The following is a 20,209-nucleotide window of genomic DNA, read 5'->3' on the forward strand; positions in this document are numbered from 1 at the left end:
TGTGTGATGATTTTTTACTCTATGGATAACATCATAACTCTCCTTTCCCAAACTTTCAGGGCTTTGCCACCATGTGCCCTTCTGTAGCCAAGGATCAGCCCTTCTATCTTCTCTGAGAGAGTGCACCATAGGATGACTTCCAGCTTGCTTTTCCCAGGGGAGAACACAGGTGCTGCAGAAAGAGATGTCTCACAAAAAGGAATTTCAGTGTCACACAGCTGCTGCTTCATGACATACAGGTGGGGTGCAGTTGAATAAGAAAAGCAAAGATCTGAGTTGTTTGAACCAAGGTCCATGCATTCATTTATTTCTCATTGCAGCAACAAGATAAACAAGTGAAAATCCATCTGTAATGAGTTACAAATGGTAGTAAGCTCAGGAACCTTAAGCATATACATCTATAAGGCAAATAAAACAATATGTTTCAGTGTGGACCTCACACTTCAGATGACTAGAGAGAGCCGCTCCAAGTCCCAAATACTCTGACACCAAGAATCATCCTCAGCCAGTTGTTCTCCAAACAAAAAGTGAAAAGGCAAAACTGTGATTAAAAATAATAGCAGAAAAGAGAAAAATTTCATCTAGAAAGACTGGACGCCCATCAACGTCACATCTCTTCTTCCGATTCTTGTTCTCGTTCAGCAGTTTTCAGGAGGCCAAGTTCTGAAGGGCAGAATTTCTTAAATCGAGATTTAACCAACCTGAGGAGAATGAAAGTCACCTTGTATTATGCTGTTTAAAACTAAAACCCCAAACTATATGTATCTATAATACAACAAACTCCAAATTATTTATGCAGATGGAAGAAGCACCCTCAAAAAGAAAATCACTTTTATTTGGCAAATATTTTGTGGATTAAAGCAGCATATAAGCCAACAGATACAATAAAGCTCTTAAATGTGTAACATGATTGTCTGTATCATATTCAAAATTTATAACTTTAATCATTTCTAAAACAAACAAGAGAATCTCTGGGCTATAGTAAGCCCAGACGAAACCGAGCTCAGCTGTGTGTTACAAGAAGGAGCCCTCTCCTATGAAAGAAGTGGAGGAAGGCATCTCCTGCCCCATGTCAAGCCCCACGTCAAGTCTGGGCAATACTGCAGCTCCTACTCATGTCTTCAGAGGGGTGCTTTTGTGCTGGCCAGAGGCTGCTCAACTGCATGTGATGATTCATGATGAACTAAGAAGTTGAAAGAAGTGACCTCCATTCTTACAACTGTTTTCATAGATTAAGAGAATCTGTAGGTCGGGAGGAATTACAATTTTTGACATTGGAAGATGTGAAGCTTCTTAGTGGCAGGGACTCAGCAGGCTCTCTGCTTCTCTGATGTAATAAGAACCAGGCAAAGCTTTCCTGTGCATGATTATTTGTGAAGACATTGTGCTGTGACCATGTCAATAAACCATAGTTAACGTCCAGAAATACACAAGGATATGCAAACAAACTTATAAGCCACATCATCAAAATCATTCTCATTTTATGAAAAATGTCACCAGCCTATCTGTATCCTTATACTTGCTTTCTGCCTTTCTTCTTCCAGTGGAGGTCTGGCCCACCCCTCTCAATATACAATGCTTTTCCTTGTGCTCTGAATTCCACTAGAGTATGAGTTTTCTAAGAGCAGAGACCTCACCTTATTTACTGCCCTAACTCTACCCAGAGCCTAGAACAATGTCTGGTACACAATAGTGGCTCACCACACATTTGCTGATTCAGTGAGCTGTGGAGCAATCTGCCAGGAGTTCATATCACTCACCTACCCAGAGGCAATTCTTTAGTCACTTCCAATTCAGCATTAATTCCTCCAACACACAACTGAGCCCTAACAGTACCATCTGTTGACTCATCAAGAGTCAAGAAAAACTACTCAAAATCATTTCCCTTGATAATTAGTTGATGATGGACATTGCTCCCAGTGTCCTCAACTCTTCAAGGCACTGTTCTCATGAAAGGCTAATAGTTTCAAATAAGTTGCAGACTGGGACAGTGCGTTATTTTTTAAACCCACACAGTTATCTCCACATTGCACAAAGCTAAATATGTGCTAAATGAAAAGGATTAATTAGTCAATTCATTAATTCATTAATTCATTAGATTCATTCCTGATGATGCTTGTGGAAAGTAAAGCAAAGACCTGGCTACTTATTACAAATTAATTGTTAACACAGACCCTAGTGACTCCTCCTGTTTCCCACTCCTCCTCTCTGGGTTGTATCTGCTGTTGTTACAAGCCACCAAGCTGAGGCCTGTTCAGGCTCTATCTGTACCCAGAAGCCCTCGGTATTGGCACATGCAGAAATGACTGCTGGGGACAGATTGAGGCATAGAGTAATAAGGAGGAAGTGCAAATCATTGCTAGTTCCTGGAATGATGCAAGCCCAGGAAACTAAGGTCAGGGTGTGTCTGGGCCTTTGTTCCCATATGTTCTCTTCAATTAATACAAGAACAGAGCTGAGACTCTGGGTATACTTCCAGAGTTGATCTGGAAATTGAACATTCCAGAAAGCAAATTACCATATGCCTGGAATTTAGTCATTTCTATCTTGTTCTTCAAAACGGCTCACAAGAATCATTTGCTTGGAAAACCAACCTGAAAATAGGTAACATTTCTCTGTCCATTCAGAAAGGCAACCATTTTGAAATAGTTCTATACCACAGTGGTATTTAAATATGAAATACCGTAAAACACACAGTAAGATTTCCAAACAGGTCTCTCCCATGAGCTGTCATGATGAGAACTGCAGGTGTGGGACTAGATAAAGCAACCTTTAAACCATTATTCTGGAAAGCTGGGAAGTACAGCTCCATGTTTCAGAGATTTTGGGGGCAGTAGTTCCATAATCCAGTTTTGATTCCATGCTGATCTTTGTGCTCTGTTAAATAAATTCTGATAGAATGTCCTCAAAACCCATCACCTGTGACTGAGTTATTGGGTTGGTCAAAAAGTGCTTTCGATTTTTAAGTAAAAATAAAAGACACATTTTTAATTTTCACCAAGAACTTTATTGAACAACGTATTCACCTTTTGTTCCACTACCTTCTGCCATTTTTCAGGCAACTTCATAATTTCATCTTCTCAAAACTTTTCATCTTTTTGAGCAAAGAACTGTTCCAGGTGCCTTTTACAGTTTTCCAGGGAATTGAAATTTTTTCCATTAAGAGAATGTTGTAAAGACCTAAATAAATGGAAATTCGAAGGTGCAATGTCTGGTGATTATCGCGGATGAATCAGAACTTCGCATTCAAGCTATAGTAGTTTTTGCCTTGTCATCAAAGAAACACATGGTCTTGCATTATTCTGCTGGAAGATTATGCATTTTCTGTTGACTAATTTCAGACACTTTTTGTCGAGTGCTGCTTTCAGTTGGTCGAATTGGGAGCAGTACTTGTTGGAATTAATTATTTGGTTTTCCAGTAGGAGCTCATGATAGAGGACTCCCTTCCAATCCCACCATATACACAACATCACCTTATTTGGATGAAGACCCGCCTTTGGTGTGGTCGGTGGTGGTTCATTTCACTTGCCCCATAATCTCTTCTGTTCCACATTATTGTATGGTATCTACTTTTCATTGCCCATCACAATTTGTTTTAAAAATGGAATGTTTCCATTATGTTTAAGTAAAGAATCGCATGCGGAAATACAGTCAAGAAGGTTTTTTTTGCTTAACTTACGTGGAACCCAAACATCAAAGTGATTCACATAACCAGGCTGGTGCAAATGATTTTCAACACCAGATTTGGATATTTTGAGTATGTCAGCTATGTCCCGTGTGGTATAATGTTGGCTATTTTCAATTACTGTCTCGATTTGATCGCTATCAACTTCAACTGGTCTACCCAACTGTGGAGCATTGTCCAGCAAGAAATCTCCAGCACAAAACTTCACAAACCCCTTCTGACATGTTTCATCAGTCACAGCACCTTCTCCATATACTCCACAAGCCTTTTTTTGTGTTTCAGTTGCGTTTTTATCTTTCTTGAAATAATAAAGCATAATATGACGAAAATGTTGCTTTTTTCTTTCATCTTCAACATTAAAATGGCTACACAAAAATTCACCAATTTTGATGTCTTTTTTTAAATGCACGCTGATATGACAGCTGTCACATACAATCTAACAAAATTGTTTTGAATGAAGTTAAAGACAACTAAATGCTACTAGAGCCATCTTACAGAAAACAAACAAACCTTTTAGCCCACCCAATACAATTCACTTCATAGCCAAACCCTGACAAATAGATTTTCAAAGCTCTTCATGACTACGTGATTGAATTAGCCTGCACATGACCTCACTGAAAGTCCATATTCAATTTTTATGATATTCTTTAAGTTACTGCTTAAGTTTATATCAAAATATATCAGAACACGAGGCCTTGGTCTTATATTTCTTTTTTTTAATTAATTAATTTTTTAATTTATTGGCTGTGTTGGGTCTTTGTTGCTGCACACAGGCTTTATCTAGTTGTGGCGAGCAGGGGTTACTCTTCATTGTAGTGCACAGGCTCCTCACTGTGGTGGCTTCTCTTGTTATGGAGCATGGTCTCTAGGCACATGGGCTTCAGGAGTTGTGGCACATGGGCTCAACAGCTGTGGCTCACAGGCTCTAGAGCGCAGGCTCAATAGTTGTGGTGCACAGGCTTACTTGCTCCATGGCATGTGATATCTTCCTGGGGCAGGGATCAAACCCATGTCCCCTGCATTGGCAGGAGGAGTCTTTTTTTTTTTTTTTTTTTTGTATTTAAAATGTTAGTGGGTTTTTTTTTTTAAGTTCTTTATTGGAATATAATTGCTTTACACTATTGTGCCAGTTTTTGCTGTACACAAAGTGAATCAGCAGTATTTATACGTATATCCCCTCCCTCCAGCAAATCCCTCCCAACCTCCCAATCCCAGCCCTCTAAGTCATCACCCATCACTGAGTTGACCTCCCAATGTTATGCAGCAACTTCCCAAGCTATCTGTTTTACAGTTGGTAGTGTATTTATGTCAATGTTACTCTCTCACTTCGTCCCAGCTTCCCCTTCGCTCCTGCCCCCAACCGCGTGTCCTCCAGTCCATTCTCTACATCTGCATCTTTATTCTTGCCCTGTCACTGGGTTCATCAGTACCATTTTTTTAGATTCCATATATATGAATTAGCATATGGTATTTGTTTCTCTCTTTCTGGCTTACTTCACTCTGTATGACAGACTCTGTCTAGGTCCATCCACCTCACTACAAATAACTCAATTTCGTTCCTTTTTATGGCTGAATAATGTTCCACTGTACGTATGTGCCACATCTTCTTTATCCATTCATCTGTTGATGGGCATTTAGATTGCTTCCACGTCCTGGCTATTGTAAACAGTGCTGCAATAAACATTATGGTACATGTTTCTTTATGGATTATGGTTTTCTCTGGGTATATGCCCAGTAGTGGGATTACTGGGTCATATGCTAGTTCTATTTTTAGTTTTTTAAGGAACCTCCAAACTGTTTTCCATAGTGGCTGTACCAATTTACATTCCCACCAACAGTGCAGGAGAGTTCCCTTTTCTCCACACCCTCTCCAACATTTGTTCTTTCCAGATTTTGTGATGATGGCCATTCTGACCGGTGTGAGGTGACATCTCATTGTGGCTTTGACTTGCATTTCTCTGATGATTAGTGATGTTGAGCATCTCTTCATGTGTTTGTTGGCCATCTGCATGTCTTCTTTGGGGAAATGTCTATTTAGGTCTTCCACCCATTTGTGGATTGGGTTATTTGCTTCTTTGGTATTAAGCTGCATGAGCTGCTTATATATTTTGGAGATTAATCCTTTCTCAGTTGCTTCCTTGGCAAATATTTTCTCCCATTCTGAGGGTTGTCTTCTTGTCTTGTTTATGGTTTCTTTTGCTGTGCAAAACCTTTTAAGTTTCATTAGGTTCCATTTGTTTATTTTTTATTTTATTTCCATGATTCTAGGAGGTGGGTCAAAAAGGATCTTGCTTTGATGTATATCATTGAGTGTTCTGCCTATGTTTTCCTCGAAGAGTTTTATAGTGTCTGGCCTTATATTTAGGTCTTTAATCCATTTTGAGTTTTTTTTTTTTTTTTGTATGGTGTTAGGACGCATTCTAATTTCATTCTTTGACATGCAGCTGTCCAATTTTCCCAGCACCACTTATTGAAGAGACTGTCTTTTTTCCATTGTATATTCTTGACTCTTTTGTCAAAGATAAGGTGTCCATATATGTGTGTGGGTTTATCTCTGGGCTCTCTATTCTGTTCCATTGATATATATTTCTGTTTTTGTGCCAGTACCATACTGTCTTGATCACTGCAGCCTTGTAGTATAGTTTGAAGTCAGGAAGCCTGATTCCACCAACTCTGTCTTTCCTTCTCAAGATTGCTTTGGCTATTCGGGGTCTTTTGTTTCCATATAAATTGTCAAGTTTCTTGTTCTACTTCTGTGAAAAATGCCGTTGGTAATTTGATAGGGATTGCAGCAAATTTGTAAATTGTTTGGACAGTATAGTCATTTTCACAATGTTGATTCTTCCAATCCAAGAACATTTTATGTCCCTCCATCTGTTTGTATCATCTTTGATTTCTTTTATCAGTGTCTTATAGTTTTCTGCATACAGGTCTTTTGTCTCCTTAGGCAGGTTTATTCCTAGGTATTTTATTCTTTTTGTTGCAGTGGTAAATGAGAGTGTTTCCTTAATTTCTCTTTCTGCTCTTTCGTTGTTAGTGTATAGGAATGCAAGAGATTCCTATGCATTAATTTTGTATTGGCAGGTGGATTCTTAACCACTGCACCCCCTAGGAAGTCCCCTTGGTCTTATATTTTAAAAGCAATATGAAAACAAAACTTAAAAGCATATAAATCATGATTTCCAAACAATTGAACCCTATTTTCGAGTAGTTCTAAAACAAATTATTAAAACAGCAAATAAGCATCTATTGAGTACCTAATATATGTTTGACAGTATAAGAGCTGTGAGACATATGAAAAAGGTCTTTTCCTCCAAGTGACACAATCAAGTTAGCAAATAAGACTAACATGAGCTAATAGTAAATATCACAAGATAGATCACAATTGTTAAAGTGTGTGGTAGAGACTAATGTACCATAAAAACTCAAAAAGGGGAGATGAGCAAAGGCTAGAACAATCACAGAAGTTTTCACAGAAATTTTCACAGAAGGCATGAGTGTTTAATTTGGATATGCCAAGTAGAGGCAACTACATGGTCAAAAGTTAAAGGTTCTGGGGAAGGAGAGGCAGTTGAAAAAGTAAACATGGAGTTTCTAGTGTCTAGAAAACTATAGGTGGATAACAGATTCATTAGGGGTCTGAAGGTTTTTGAAACAGGAAGAGACAATAGTCTTCTTTTGGCTCTGGAAGGGAGCTGACATGGGGTAGAGAGCCTCCTTGAATGCCGGCATTATTCTTGGAGGCTGCCCAGCCCCTAAGGAGATGAGGCCCAGGAGTCAGCCTAAAACAACAGAGGGAGAAGCCAAGTTTCATTCGATGGCAGAGCTAACCTTAACCACCAGCCCATGCACATGCTTGGAGGGAACTGAGGACTAGAAAGCTAGTTTGGGCAGAGACTGAGACCCCACTGGGCCTAGAATCAGCTACTGTAATTTAGGGATCTAGAGAACATGCTAGATGTGTGCTATCCAAAATGGTAGTCACTATGCATACATGGATATTTAAATTAATTAAAATTAATGTGGCATTAGGCACATGTCAAGTGCTCAATAACCACACAGCTCATGGCTGCGTAATGAAGACTGCAGATATAGAACATTCCAATCAGTGCTAAAGTCTGAAGGATTGGAGCCTGCAAGATTAGTAGCTGGAATTAGCCAGGCCAACTGTGGTTTGGCATTAGCTACTATGCTAATGGAAATAATAAGGAACCATGCTCACTCTTTTCTATTTCCACTCATCCTTCAAGCTGCAGCTTAATTCTCAATTGTGAGGATGCCTCCTCTGGGCTCTGATAGTGCTTTGTTACTATACTATTTCCATTTATTATACTGTATTCAAATTATCTCTCTCTCCCCATAGGGTCTATACCTTATACATTTTTTGATACAGAAGGAGAATGAAAACAAGAAGAATAATAAAAAGAACAAGGGTGAGTGGGAGAGATGGTTCAAGAAAGCAGCCTAGGAAGATCCTGAATTTACCTCTTTCCATGGACACAGCAAATCTACAGCTACATAAAGAACAATTCCCTATTAAAAAAAAAAAAAAAAAAAAAAAAAGACCTGAAAACTAGCTGAACAGCTTCTCCACAACAAAGGACAAAAGGTCCACATTGAGATGGGTAAAAGAGACACAGTCTCACCAAAAACCCCACCCCCAGTGTGGAGACTCACAACTGGAAGGAATCTCACAGATACAGAGTTTCTCCCTGAGGATTAAGAATTTATGCCCTACATCAGGCACCCAACCCTTGGGACTTGCATTGCTGAGATGAGTCCCCAAAACATCTGGCTTTGAAAACCAACAGGGCTGACATCCAGAAGAACCAAAGGGCTGTAGGAATGAAGATTCCACTCTTAAAGGACTTGTATGCAGACTCACCCACCCAGTGATCCAGCACAAAAGCCACAATATGAAAAGTGTCTAGACCATATGTGAATGGGATTCATTTGCTAATCTTAAAGCATCTGTCATCAAGAAATCTGTTAGGTCTGTCTCTGGGAATGGAAGAAGTGGCAGGTACCATTTTTGCTTTCTCCCCTGTCTATTTTGCTAGCACCAGCACTAGCAGCCATCATTTTTGTACTTTCTTTCTAACCTGCTAGCACCAGTATTAGAAATCAAAGGAGAAATTAAAAAATATCTGAAGACAAGTGAAAATGGAAATAAAACACACCAAAATCTATGCAACGCAGCAAAAGCAGTTCCAAGATGGAAGTTTAGAGCAATACAGGTCTACCTTAAGAAATAAGAAAAATCTCAAATAACAACATAACTTTTACACCTAAGGGAATCAGAAAAAGAAGTACAAACAAAGCACAAAGTTACTATAAGGAAGGAAATAATAAAGATCAGAGCAGAAATAAATGAAATAGAGACTAAAAGACAATAGAGAAGATCGATGAAACAAAGAGTTGGTTCTTTAAAAAGATAAACAAAATTGACAAACCTTTAGCTAGACTCACTAAGAAAAAAAGAGAGAAGGCTTAAAGAAATAAATCAGAAATAAAAGAGGAGAAATTAAAAGTGATACTAAAAAATACAAAGGCTCAAAAAAGACTACTATGAACTATTATACACCAACAGATTGAATAACCTGGAAGTAATGGACAAATTCCTAGAAACATACAATCTTCTAAGACTGAATCATCAAGAAATGGAAAATCTGAATAGACCAATTACTAGTGAGGAGATTAAAACAGTAATCAAAAAACTCCCAACAAAGAAAAGTCCAGGACCAGAGGGATTCACTGGTAAATTGTACCAAATATTCAAAGAAGATTTAATACCTATCCATCTCAAACTCTTCCAAAAAAAAAAAATTAAAGAAGGGTGAATGCTCCCAAACTTACTTCACAAGGCCAACATTACCCTGATACCAAAATCAGATGAAGACATCACATACAAAAAGAAAATTACATGCCAATATCATTGATGAACATAGGTGCAAATATCTTCAACAAAATACTAGCAAAATGAATTTAAAAATACATTAAAAGGACCACACACCCTGATCAAGTGGAATTTATTATAGGGATGCAAGGATGGTTCAACACCCACAAATCAATCAATGTGATATGTCACATTAACAAAAAGGATTAAAATCATATGCTTATCTTAATAGATGCATAAAAGCATTTGACAAAATTCAATATCATTTATGATAAAAATGCTCAACAAGTGGGTATAAAGAGAATGTACATTAACATAAAAAGTCATGTATTACATGCTCACAAGTAACATAACAGTGATAAAATCATGAAAATTTTTTCCTTAAAATCAGGACCAAGACAATGATGCTCATTCTCACCACTTTTAGTCAAAATTGTATTATAAGTCCTAGCCAGAACATTTAGGCAAGCAAAAAAAAGCATTCAAATTGAAAAGGAAGAAGTAAAACTGTCACTATTTTCAGATGACATGATAGTATGTATAGAAAACCCTAAAGATTCCACCAAAAAACTATTAGAACTAATAAATAAATTTAGTAAAGTTGCAAGGTACAAAATCAATATGCAATCATGTTGCATTTTTATACACTAACAATGAACTATCAGAAAGAGAAATTAAGAAAAAAATTCCATTTACAGTTGCATCAAAAGAATAAAATATCTATGAGCAAATTTAACCAAGGAGATGAAAGACCTATACACTGAAAACTATAAGACACTGATGAAAGTAACTGAAGAAGATAAAAGTAAATGGAAAGATATTCCATGCTTGTGAATTCAAAGAATTAATACTGTTAAAATGTCCATATTACTCAAAACAATCTACAGATTTAATGCAATCCCTACCACATTCCAAAGGCATTTTTCACATAAATAGAACAATGCTAGAATTTGTATGGAATCACAAGAAATCCTGAATAGCCAAAGCACTCTTGAAAAAGAAAAACAAAACAAAGCTGGAGGCATCATATGCTCTGATTTCAGACTATACTACAAAGCTATAAAATCAAAACAGTATGATATTGGCATAAACACAGACCCATAGATCAATGGCAGAGAATAAAGAGCCTAAAAAAAATGCAAACATATATGGTCAATTAATCTACAATAAAGAAGGCAAGAATATAAAATGGGGAAAGGCCAGTCTCCTCAAAAATAGTGCTGGCAAAACTGGATAGTCACATGCAAAAGAATGAAAGTGGACCATTATCTTAAACCATACACAAAAATTAACTCAAAATCGATTAAAGTCTTGAATGTAAGACTAAAACCATAAAAATCCTAGAAGAAAACATAGGTGGTAATCTCCTTGACATGGCTCTTGGTGATATTCTTTGTATCTGACTCCAAAGGCAACAGCAACAAAAGCAAAACTAAACAAGTGTGACTACATCAAACTAGAAAGCTTCTGCATGAAGGAAACCATTAAAAAAATAAAAAGGAAACTTCCTGAATGGGAGAAGATATTCCTAAATCATATCTGATAAAAGGTTAATATCCAAAATATATAAAGAAATAATAAAAGAACAATCAAGATGGTGGAGTAGGAGGACTTGCGCTCACTCCCTCTTGCAAGAGCACTGGAATTACAACTAAATGCTGAACAATCATCAACAGAAAGACACTGGAACTCACCAAAAAAAAACACCCCATATCCAGAGACAAAGGAAAAGCTGCAAGAAGATGGTAGGAGGGGTGCAATCGCATTAAAATCAAATCCCATAAATGCTGGGTGGGTGACTCACAAGCTGGAGAATAGTTATACCACAGAAGCCAACCCACTAAAGTGAGGGTTCTGAGCCCCACGTCAGGCTTCGCAACCTGGGGTTGTAGCAAAGGGAGGAGGAATCCCTAGAGAATCAGACTGAAAGCCAGCGGGATTTGATTGCAGGACCTCCAAAGGATTGGGGGAAACAGAGACTCCAATTTTGGACGGCACACAAAAAAGTTTGCTCGCCAGGACCCCGGCGGAAGGAGCAGTGACCCCATAGGAGACTGAACCAGACCTATCTGCTGGTGTTGGAGGGTTGCCTGTGGAGGTGGCAGGCAGTTGTGGCTCACCGAGGAGACAGGGGTTCTGGCGGCAGGGGTTCTGGGAAGTGCTCATTGGCATGAGTCCTCCCAGAGTCCACCATTAGCCACACCAAAGAGCCTGTAAGCTCCAGTGCTGGGTTGCCTCAGGCCAAACATCCAATAAGGTGTGAACACAGCCTCACCCATTGGCAGACAAGCAAATTAAAATTTCACTGAGCTTCGCCCACCAAATTGGATCAAAGTTTTACTGAGCTCTACCCACCCAGCCCTACCCACCATCAGTCCCTCCCATCAGGAAGCACCCATGAGCCTCCTAGATAGCTTCCTCCACAAGAGGGCAGACAGCAGCATCAAGCAGTATCAGCAGTATTTCATCTTGTGGAACTGAAAACCACAACTACAGAAAGACAGAGAAAATGAAAAGGCAAAAGACTTTGTACCAGATGAAGGGACAAGATAAAATACCAGATAAACAACTAAATGAAGAGGAGATAGGCACCCTTCCAGAAAAAGAATTCAGAATAATGATGGTGAAGATGATCCAGGACTTTGAAAAAAGACTGGATGCAAAGATTGAAAAGTTGCAAGAAAAGTTTACCAAAGACCTAGAAGAATTAAAGAACAAACAAACAGAGATATGCAACACAATAACTGAAATGAAAAATACATTAGAAGGAACAAATAGCAGACTAACTGAGGCAGAAGGGTGAATAAGCGAACTGGAAGACAAAGTGGTGATAATCACTGATGTGGAAAAGAATAAGGAAAAAAGAATGAAAAGAACTGAAGACAGCCTAAGAGACCTCTGGGACAATGTTAAACGCACCAACATTCACATTATAGGGGCCCCAGAAGGAGAAGAGAGAGAGAAAGGACATGAGAAAATATTGGAAGAGATTCTAGTTGAAAGCTTCCCTAATATGGGAAAGGAAGTAGCTACCCATGTCCAGGAAGCACAGAGAGTCTCAGGCAGGATACACCCAAGGAGAAACACGCCAAGACATACAGTAGTCAAACTGACAAAAATTAAAGACAGAGAAAAGTTAACAAGGCAACAAGGGAAAAATGACAAATAACATACAAGAGAACTCCCATAAGTTTAACAGCTGATTTCTCAGCAGAAACTCTGCAAGCCAGAAGGGAGTGGCACGACATATTTAAAGTGATGAAAGGGAAGAACCTACAACCAAGAATACTCTAGCCAGCAAGGATCTCATTCAGATTCAATGGAGAAATCAAAAGCTTTACAGACAAGCAACAGCTAAGAGAATTCAGCACCACCAAATCAGCCCTACAACAAATGCTAAAGGAACTTCTCTAAGCAGGAAACATAAGAGAAGAAAAGGACCTACAGAAACAAAAACAAAACAATTAAGAGAATGGTAATAGGAACATACATATCGATAATTACCTTGAATGTAAATGGACTAAATGCACCAACCAAAAGACATAGACTGGCTGAGTGGATAAAAAAACAAGACCCATATATACACTGTCTACAAGAGATTCACTTCAGACCTAGGGACACATACAGATTGAAAGTGAGGGGATGGAAAAAGATATTCCTTGCAAATGGAAATCAAAAGAAAGCTGGAGTAGCAATACTCATATCAGATAAAACAGACTTTAAAATAAAAAATGTTACAAGAGACAAGAAAGGACACTACACAAAGAATGAGGGATCAATCCAAGAAGAAGAGATAACAGTAATAAATATATATGCACCCAATATAGGAGCCCCTCAATACATAAGGCATATGCTAACAACTATGAAAGAGGAAATTGACAGTAACACAATCATAGTGGGGGACTTTAACACCCCACTTACACCAATGGACAGATCATCCACACAGAAAATTAATAAGGAAACACAACCTTTAAATGACACAGTAAATCAGCTGGATTTAATAGATATCTATAGGACATTACATCCAAAAACAGCAGGTTACATGTTCTTCTCAATTGCATATAGAACATTCTTTAGGATAGATCCCAAATAAAGAAAAATCCCAAATAAACAATCTAACCTTACACCTAAAGAAACTAGAGAAAGAAGAGCAAACAAAATCCAAAGTTAGTAGACACAGAGAAATCATAAAGATCAGAGAAGAAAGAAATGAAATAGAAACAAAGAAAACAATAGCAAAAATCAATAAAACTAAAAGCTGGTTCTTTGAGAAGATAAATAAAATGCATAAACCTCTAGTAAGACTCATCAAGAAAAAGAGGGAGAGGACTCAAAACAATAAAATTAGAAATGAAACAGAAGAAGTTACAACGGACACCACAGAAATAAAAAGCACTATAAGAGACTACTACAAGCAACTATATGCCAATAAAATGGACAACCTGGAGGAAATGGACAGATTCTTAGAAAGGTATAAACTTCCAAGACTAAATCAGGAAAAAATAGAAACTATGAACACACCAATCACAAGTAATGAAATTGAAACTGTGAAAAAAAATCTCCCAACAAATAAAAGTCCAGGACCACATGGATTCACAGGTGAATTTTATCAAACATTTAGAGAAGCGCTAACACACCTGTCCTCTCAAGCTCTTCCAAAAAATTGCAGAGGAAGGAACACTCCCAAACTCATTTTATGAGGCCACCATCACCCTGATACCAAAACCAGACAAAGATACTACAAAAAAAGAAAATTACAGACCAATATCACTGATGAATTTAGATGCAAATATCCTCAACAAAATACTAGCTAACAGAATCCAACAACACATTAAAAGGATCATACACCATGATCAAGTGGGGTTTATCCCTGGAATGCAAGGATTCTTCAATATATGCAAATCAATCAATGTGATACACCACATTAACAAATTGAAGGATAAAAAACACATGATCATCTCAACAGATGCAGAAGAAGCTTTTGACAAAACTCAACACCCATTTATGATAAAAACTCTCCAGAAGGTGGGCATAGAGGGAACCTACTTCAACATCATAAAGGCCATATATGACAAACCCACAGCAAACAGCATTCTCAATGGTGAAAAAAGGAAAGCATTCTCTCTAAGATCAGGAACAAGACAAGGATGTCCACTCTTGCCACTACTATTCAACATAGTTTTGGAAGTCCTGGCCACAGTAATCAGAGAAGAAAATGAAATAAAAGGAATCCAAATTGGAAAAGAAGAAGTAAAACTGTCACTGTTAACAGATGACATGATACTATACATAGAAAATCCTAAAGATACCACCAGAAAACTACTGGAGCTAATCAATGAAATTGGTAAAGTTGCAGGATACAAAATTAACACACAGAAATCTCTTGCATTTCTATGCACTAACAACAAAATAGCAGAAAGAGAAATTAAGCAAACAATCCCATTCACCATTGCAACAAAGAGAATAAAATACCTAGGAATAAACCTAACCAAGGAAGTAAAAGACCTGTACTCAGAAAACTATAAGACACTAATGAAAGAAATCAAAGATGACACAAACAGATGGAGGGACATACCATGTTCTTGGATTGGAAGTATCAACATTGTGAAAATGACTACACTACCGAAAGCAATTTACAGATTCAATGCAATCCCTATCAAATTATCAATGGCATTTTTCACAGAACTACAACAAGAAATTTTACGATTTGTATAGAAACGCAAAAGACCCCAAATAGCCATAGCAATCTTGAGAAGGAAAGACAGAGTTGGTGGAATCAGGCTTCCTGACTTCAGGCTATACTACGAGGCTACAGTGATGAAGACAGTATGGTACTGGCACAAAAAAAGAAATATAGATCAATGGAACAGGATAGAAAGCACAGAGATAAACTATGGCCAACTAATCTATGACAAAGGAGGCAAGGATATACAATGGAGAAAAGACAGCCTCTTCAATAGTGGTGCTGGGAAAATTGGTCAGCTACATGTAAAAGAATGAAATTAGAACACTCTTTAACACCATACACAAAAATAAACTCAAAATGGATTAAAGACCTGAACGTAAGGCCAGACACTATAAAACTCCTAGAGGAAAACATAGGAAGAACACTCTTTGACAGAAATGACAGCAAGATCTTTATTGATCCACCCCCTAGAGTAATGTAAATAAAAACAAAAATAAATAAGTGGGACCTAATGAAACTTCAAAGCTTCTGCACAGCAAAGGAAACTATAAGCAAGATGAAAAGACAACCCTCAGAATGGGAGAAAATATTTGCAAATGAATCAACAGACAAAGGATTAATCTCCAAAATATATAAACAGTTCATCCAGCTCCATATCAAAAACACAAAGAACCCAATCATAAAAAGGGAAGAAGACCTAAACAGGCATTTCTCCAAAGAAGGCATACGGATGGCCAAGAGGCACGTGAAAAGCTGCTCAACATCACTAATTATTAGAGAAATGCAAATCAAAACTACAACGAGGTATCACCTCACACTGGTGAGAATGGGCATCATCAGAAAATCTGCAAACAGTAAATGCTGGAGAGGGTGTGGAGAAAAGGGAACACTCTTGCACTGTTGGTGGGAATGTAAATTGATACAGCCACTATGGAGAACAGTATGGAGGTTCCTTGCAAAACTAAAAATAGAACTACCATATGACCCAGCAATCCCACTGCTGGGCATATACCCAGAAAACACCATCATTCAAAAAGACACATACACTCCAATGTTCATTGCAGCACTATTTACAATAGCCAGCACATGGAAGCAACCTAAATGTCCATCAACAGATGAATAGATAAAAAAGATGTGGTACATATATACAATGGAATATTACCCAGCTGTAAAAAGCAATGAAACTGGGATATTTGTAGGGACATGGATGGACCTAGAGACTGTCATACAGAGTGAAGTGAGTCAGAAAGAGAAAAACAAATATTGTGTATTAACACATATGTGGAATATAGAAAAATGGTACAAATCAACTGGTTTGCAAGGCAGAAATAGAGACATAGATGTAGAGAGCAAACATATGGACACCAAGTGGGGAAAACAGGGAGGGTTGGGGGGGAATGAATTGGGAGACTGGGATACCAAATTGTACACTCTAAATATATGCAGTTTATTGTCTGTTAACTGTATCTCAGTAAAAGTTCTTAAAAAAAAATTCATGGCAAAAAAAAAAAAAAAAAGAACTCATACAACCCAGTAACAACAACAACAACAAAATTCCAATTTAAAAACAGGCAGAGAGGACTTCCCTGGTGACGCAGTGGTTAAGAATCTGCCTGCCAGTGCAGGAGACATGGGTTCAATCCCTGGGCTGGGAAGATCCTACATGCCATGGAGCAACTAAGCCCATGCACCACAACTACTGAGCCTGTGCTCTAGAGCCCTTGAGCCACAACTATTGAGCCCACATGCCACAACTACTGAAGCCCACATGCCTAGAGCCTGTGCTCCGCAACAAGAGAAGCCACCACAATGAGAAGCCCACACACCACAACGAAGAGTAGCCCCTGCTCACCGCAACTACAGAAAGCCAGCATGCAGAAACAAAAACCCAAAGCAGCCCATAAATAAACAAATAAATTTATTTTTAAAAAATAAAAACTAAAAATAGGCAGATAATTTGAATAGACATTTTTCCAAAGAAGACATACAGATAACTAAAAGGCACATGAAAAGATGTTCAATGTCACTAATCATTAGGGAAATGCAAATCAAAACTCCAATGAGATACCACATCACACCTGCAGAATGGCTATTATCAAAAGGACAAGAAATAACAAGTGTTGGCCAAGATATGGAGGAAAAGAGAACCCTCATGCACTGTTGGTGGAAATGTAAATTAGTACAGCCACTGTGGAAAACAGCATGGAGCTTCCTCAAAAAATTAAAGATAGAACTACCATACAACCCAGCAATTCCACTTCTGGGTATTTATCTGAAGAAAATGAAAATACTAATTCAAAAAGATAAAGTTACTCCTAGGTTCACTGCAGCATATTTATAATAACCAGCATATGGAAACAACTTAAGGGTCTATCAATGGATGAATGGATAAAGGAGATGTTATATATATACGTGTGTATATACATATATAAAATATAAATATTTTATATTTATATGCATGTAATGTAATGCTACTAAGCCATAAAAAAGAATGAAATGGACATCGAGGGTGTTATGCTAAGTGAAATAAGCCAAATAGAGAAAGACAAATACCATATGATTTCACTTATCTGTGAGATCTAAAAAACAAATGAACAAATGAAACAAAACACATAGATACAGGGAACAGTTTGGTGGTTGCCAGAGTTGGGGGAGGTGGGCAAAAATGGATGAAGGGGATCAACAGGCACAAACTTCCAGTTATAAAATAAATAAGTCTTATAATTTTCAGAATACAGGTCTTTTGTCTCCTTAGGTAGGTTTATTGCTAGGTATTTTATTATTTTTGATGCAATGGTAAATGGGGTTGTTTCTTGAATTTCTCTTTCTGATCTTTCATTGTTAGTGTATAGAAATGCAACAGATTTCTGCGTATTAATTTTGTAACCTACAACTTTACCAAATTCACTGATGAGCAATGAATAGTAGTTTTCTGGTAGTGTCTTTAGGATTTTCTATGTATAGTATCATGTCATCTGCAAACGGTGACAGTTTAACCTTTCCCATTTGAATTCCTTTTATTTCTTTTTCTTCTCTGATTGCTGTAGCTAGGACTTCCAAAACTATGTTGAATAAAAGTGGCAAGAATGGACATCCTTGTCTTGTTCCTGATCTTAGAGGAAATGCTTTTAGATTTTCACTGTTGAGTATGATGTTAGCTGTAAGTTTGTCATATATGGATTTTATTATGCTGAGGTATGCTCCCTCTATGCCCACTTCCTGGAGTTTTTATCATAGATGTTGAATTTTGTCAAAAGCTTTTCCTGCAAATATTGAGACGATCATATCACTTCACACCAGTCAGAATGGCTATCATCAAGAAATCCACAAATAATAAATGCTGGAGAGGGTGTGGAGAGAAGGGAACTCTCCTACACCATCGGTGGAAATGTAAATTGGTGCAACCACTATGGAGAACAGTATGGAGGTTCCTTAAGAAGCTAAAAATAGAGCTACCATATGATCTTGTAAACCCACTCCTGGGTACATACCCAGAGAAAAACATGGTCCGAAAGGATACATGCACTCCACTGTTCATCGTAGTACTGTTTACAATAGCCAAAATGTGGAATCAACCTAAATGTCCATTGACAGAAGAATGGATAAAGAAGATGTGGTACATCTTCTTTACAACAGAATATTACTCGGCCATAAAAAAGAATGAAGTAATGCCATATGCAGCAACATGGATGGACCTAGAGACTGTCATACTGAGTGAAGTTAAGTCAGACAGAGAAACAGAAATATCGTATGATATCGCTTACATGCGGAATCTAAAAAATGATACAAATGAACCTATTTACAAAACAGAAACAGACTCACAGATGAACTTATGGTTACCAGGGGGGAAGGGTGGGAGGAGAGGGACATTTAGGGAGTTTGGGATTGATATGTAAACACTGCTATAAATAACCAACAAGGACCGACTGTATAGCACAGCAAGCTCTGCTCAATATTCTGTAACAACCTAATTGGGAAAAGAATTTGAAAAAGAATAGATTCATGTATATGTAAAACTGAATCATTTTGTTCTACACCTGAAATTAACACAACATTGTTAATCAATTGTACTCCAATATAAAATAAAAAGTTTTTTTTTAAAAAAATGAAAAATAAAATAAATGTCATGGGGATGCTACATATAGCATGATGACTATAATCAATAATATTGTTTTGTAGATTGGAAAGTTGCTAAGAAAGTAAATCTTGAAAGTTCTCATCACAAGAAAAAATTTTTGTAACTTTGTATGGTGACAGACTTATTGTGGTGATCATTTTGCAATGTATACAGAAGTCGAACCATTATGTTGTATACCTGAAACAAGCATAATGTTGTATGTCAACTGTACTTTAATTTAAAAAGAAATCTATCACAGGAACCAAAAAAAAAAAAAGAGCAAACACAAGAAGAAAAATCTTCTTTGAGCTCTTATTATGTTGTAGGCAGTTTAAATATATGATCTCTTTTAGGTAATATTATTATCTCCATTTTGCAAACAACAAAACTGATATTTAATGTGGTTAAATAATTTACCCAAAGTCATATAGCTGACAAGCAGCAGAACTAGAAACATGGGTTCTTAGCAATCTGTTATATCACGCACCCATTATGAAACATTGCATCAAAGTCCTTGTAAAAACATGTATCATTCAACTGAATCTTACTGTTAGAAATATTAAAGTAAATGTCAAATTAGTCAGGTACTCAAATTTAATGGGAGACATACATGTTGGTCAAAAATGACACCAAGCTTGGGAAGCGCTGTAACAGGTACACATGGGCAAATGGAGGGCTCACTGCAGGTGTGGGGAGGACCATTTGGAAAAGAAAACAGCATATGCAAAGACATGGAGGCACAGAAGAGTGTGCTGAAGGGTGATGCATAGGTTAGGAGCATAGCAGAGACACTCTTTAGCTATTCCAACTTTAAACCTACATTTA

At 37.5% G+C, this 20,209-nt stretch overlaps 1 protein-coding gene across 4 annotated transcripts in view; it reads right to left on the reverse strand.

Annotated features, from left to right (window-relative positions):
• Positions 1 to 279: 279 nt before the first annotated feature.
• The window catches only part of TMEM45A (transmembrane protein 45A), an 87,873-nt gene continuing 67,943 nt past the window's right edge, over positions 280 to 20,209 (reverse strand). For all 4 annotated transcript variants that reach the window (XM_057697306.1, XM_057697302.1, XM_057697303.1 and 1 more), the window contains exon 6: positions 280 to 701. In XM_057697306.1, the coding sequence (XP_057553289.1) occupies positions 608 to 701 (94 nt within the window). In that variant the 3' untranslated portion in view covers positions 280 to 607. The remainder of the gene's footprint in view (positions 702 to 20,209) is intronic.

Source organism: Hippopotamus amphibius, chromosome 10 (genome assembly GCF_030028045.1).
Source record: "Hippopotamus amphibius kiboko isolate mHipAmp2 chromosome 10, mHipAmp2.hap2, whole genome shotgun sequence".
Taxonomy (NCBI): Eukaryota; Metazoa; Chordata; class Mammalia; order Artiodactyla; family Hippopotamidae; genus Hippopotamus; species Hippopotamus amphibius.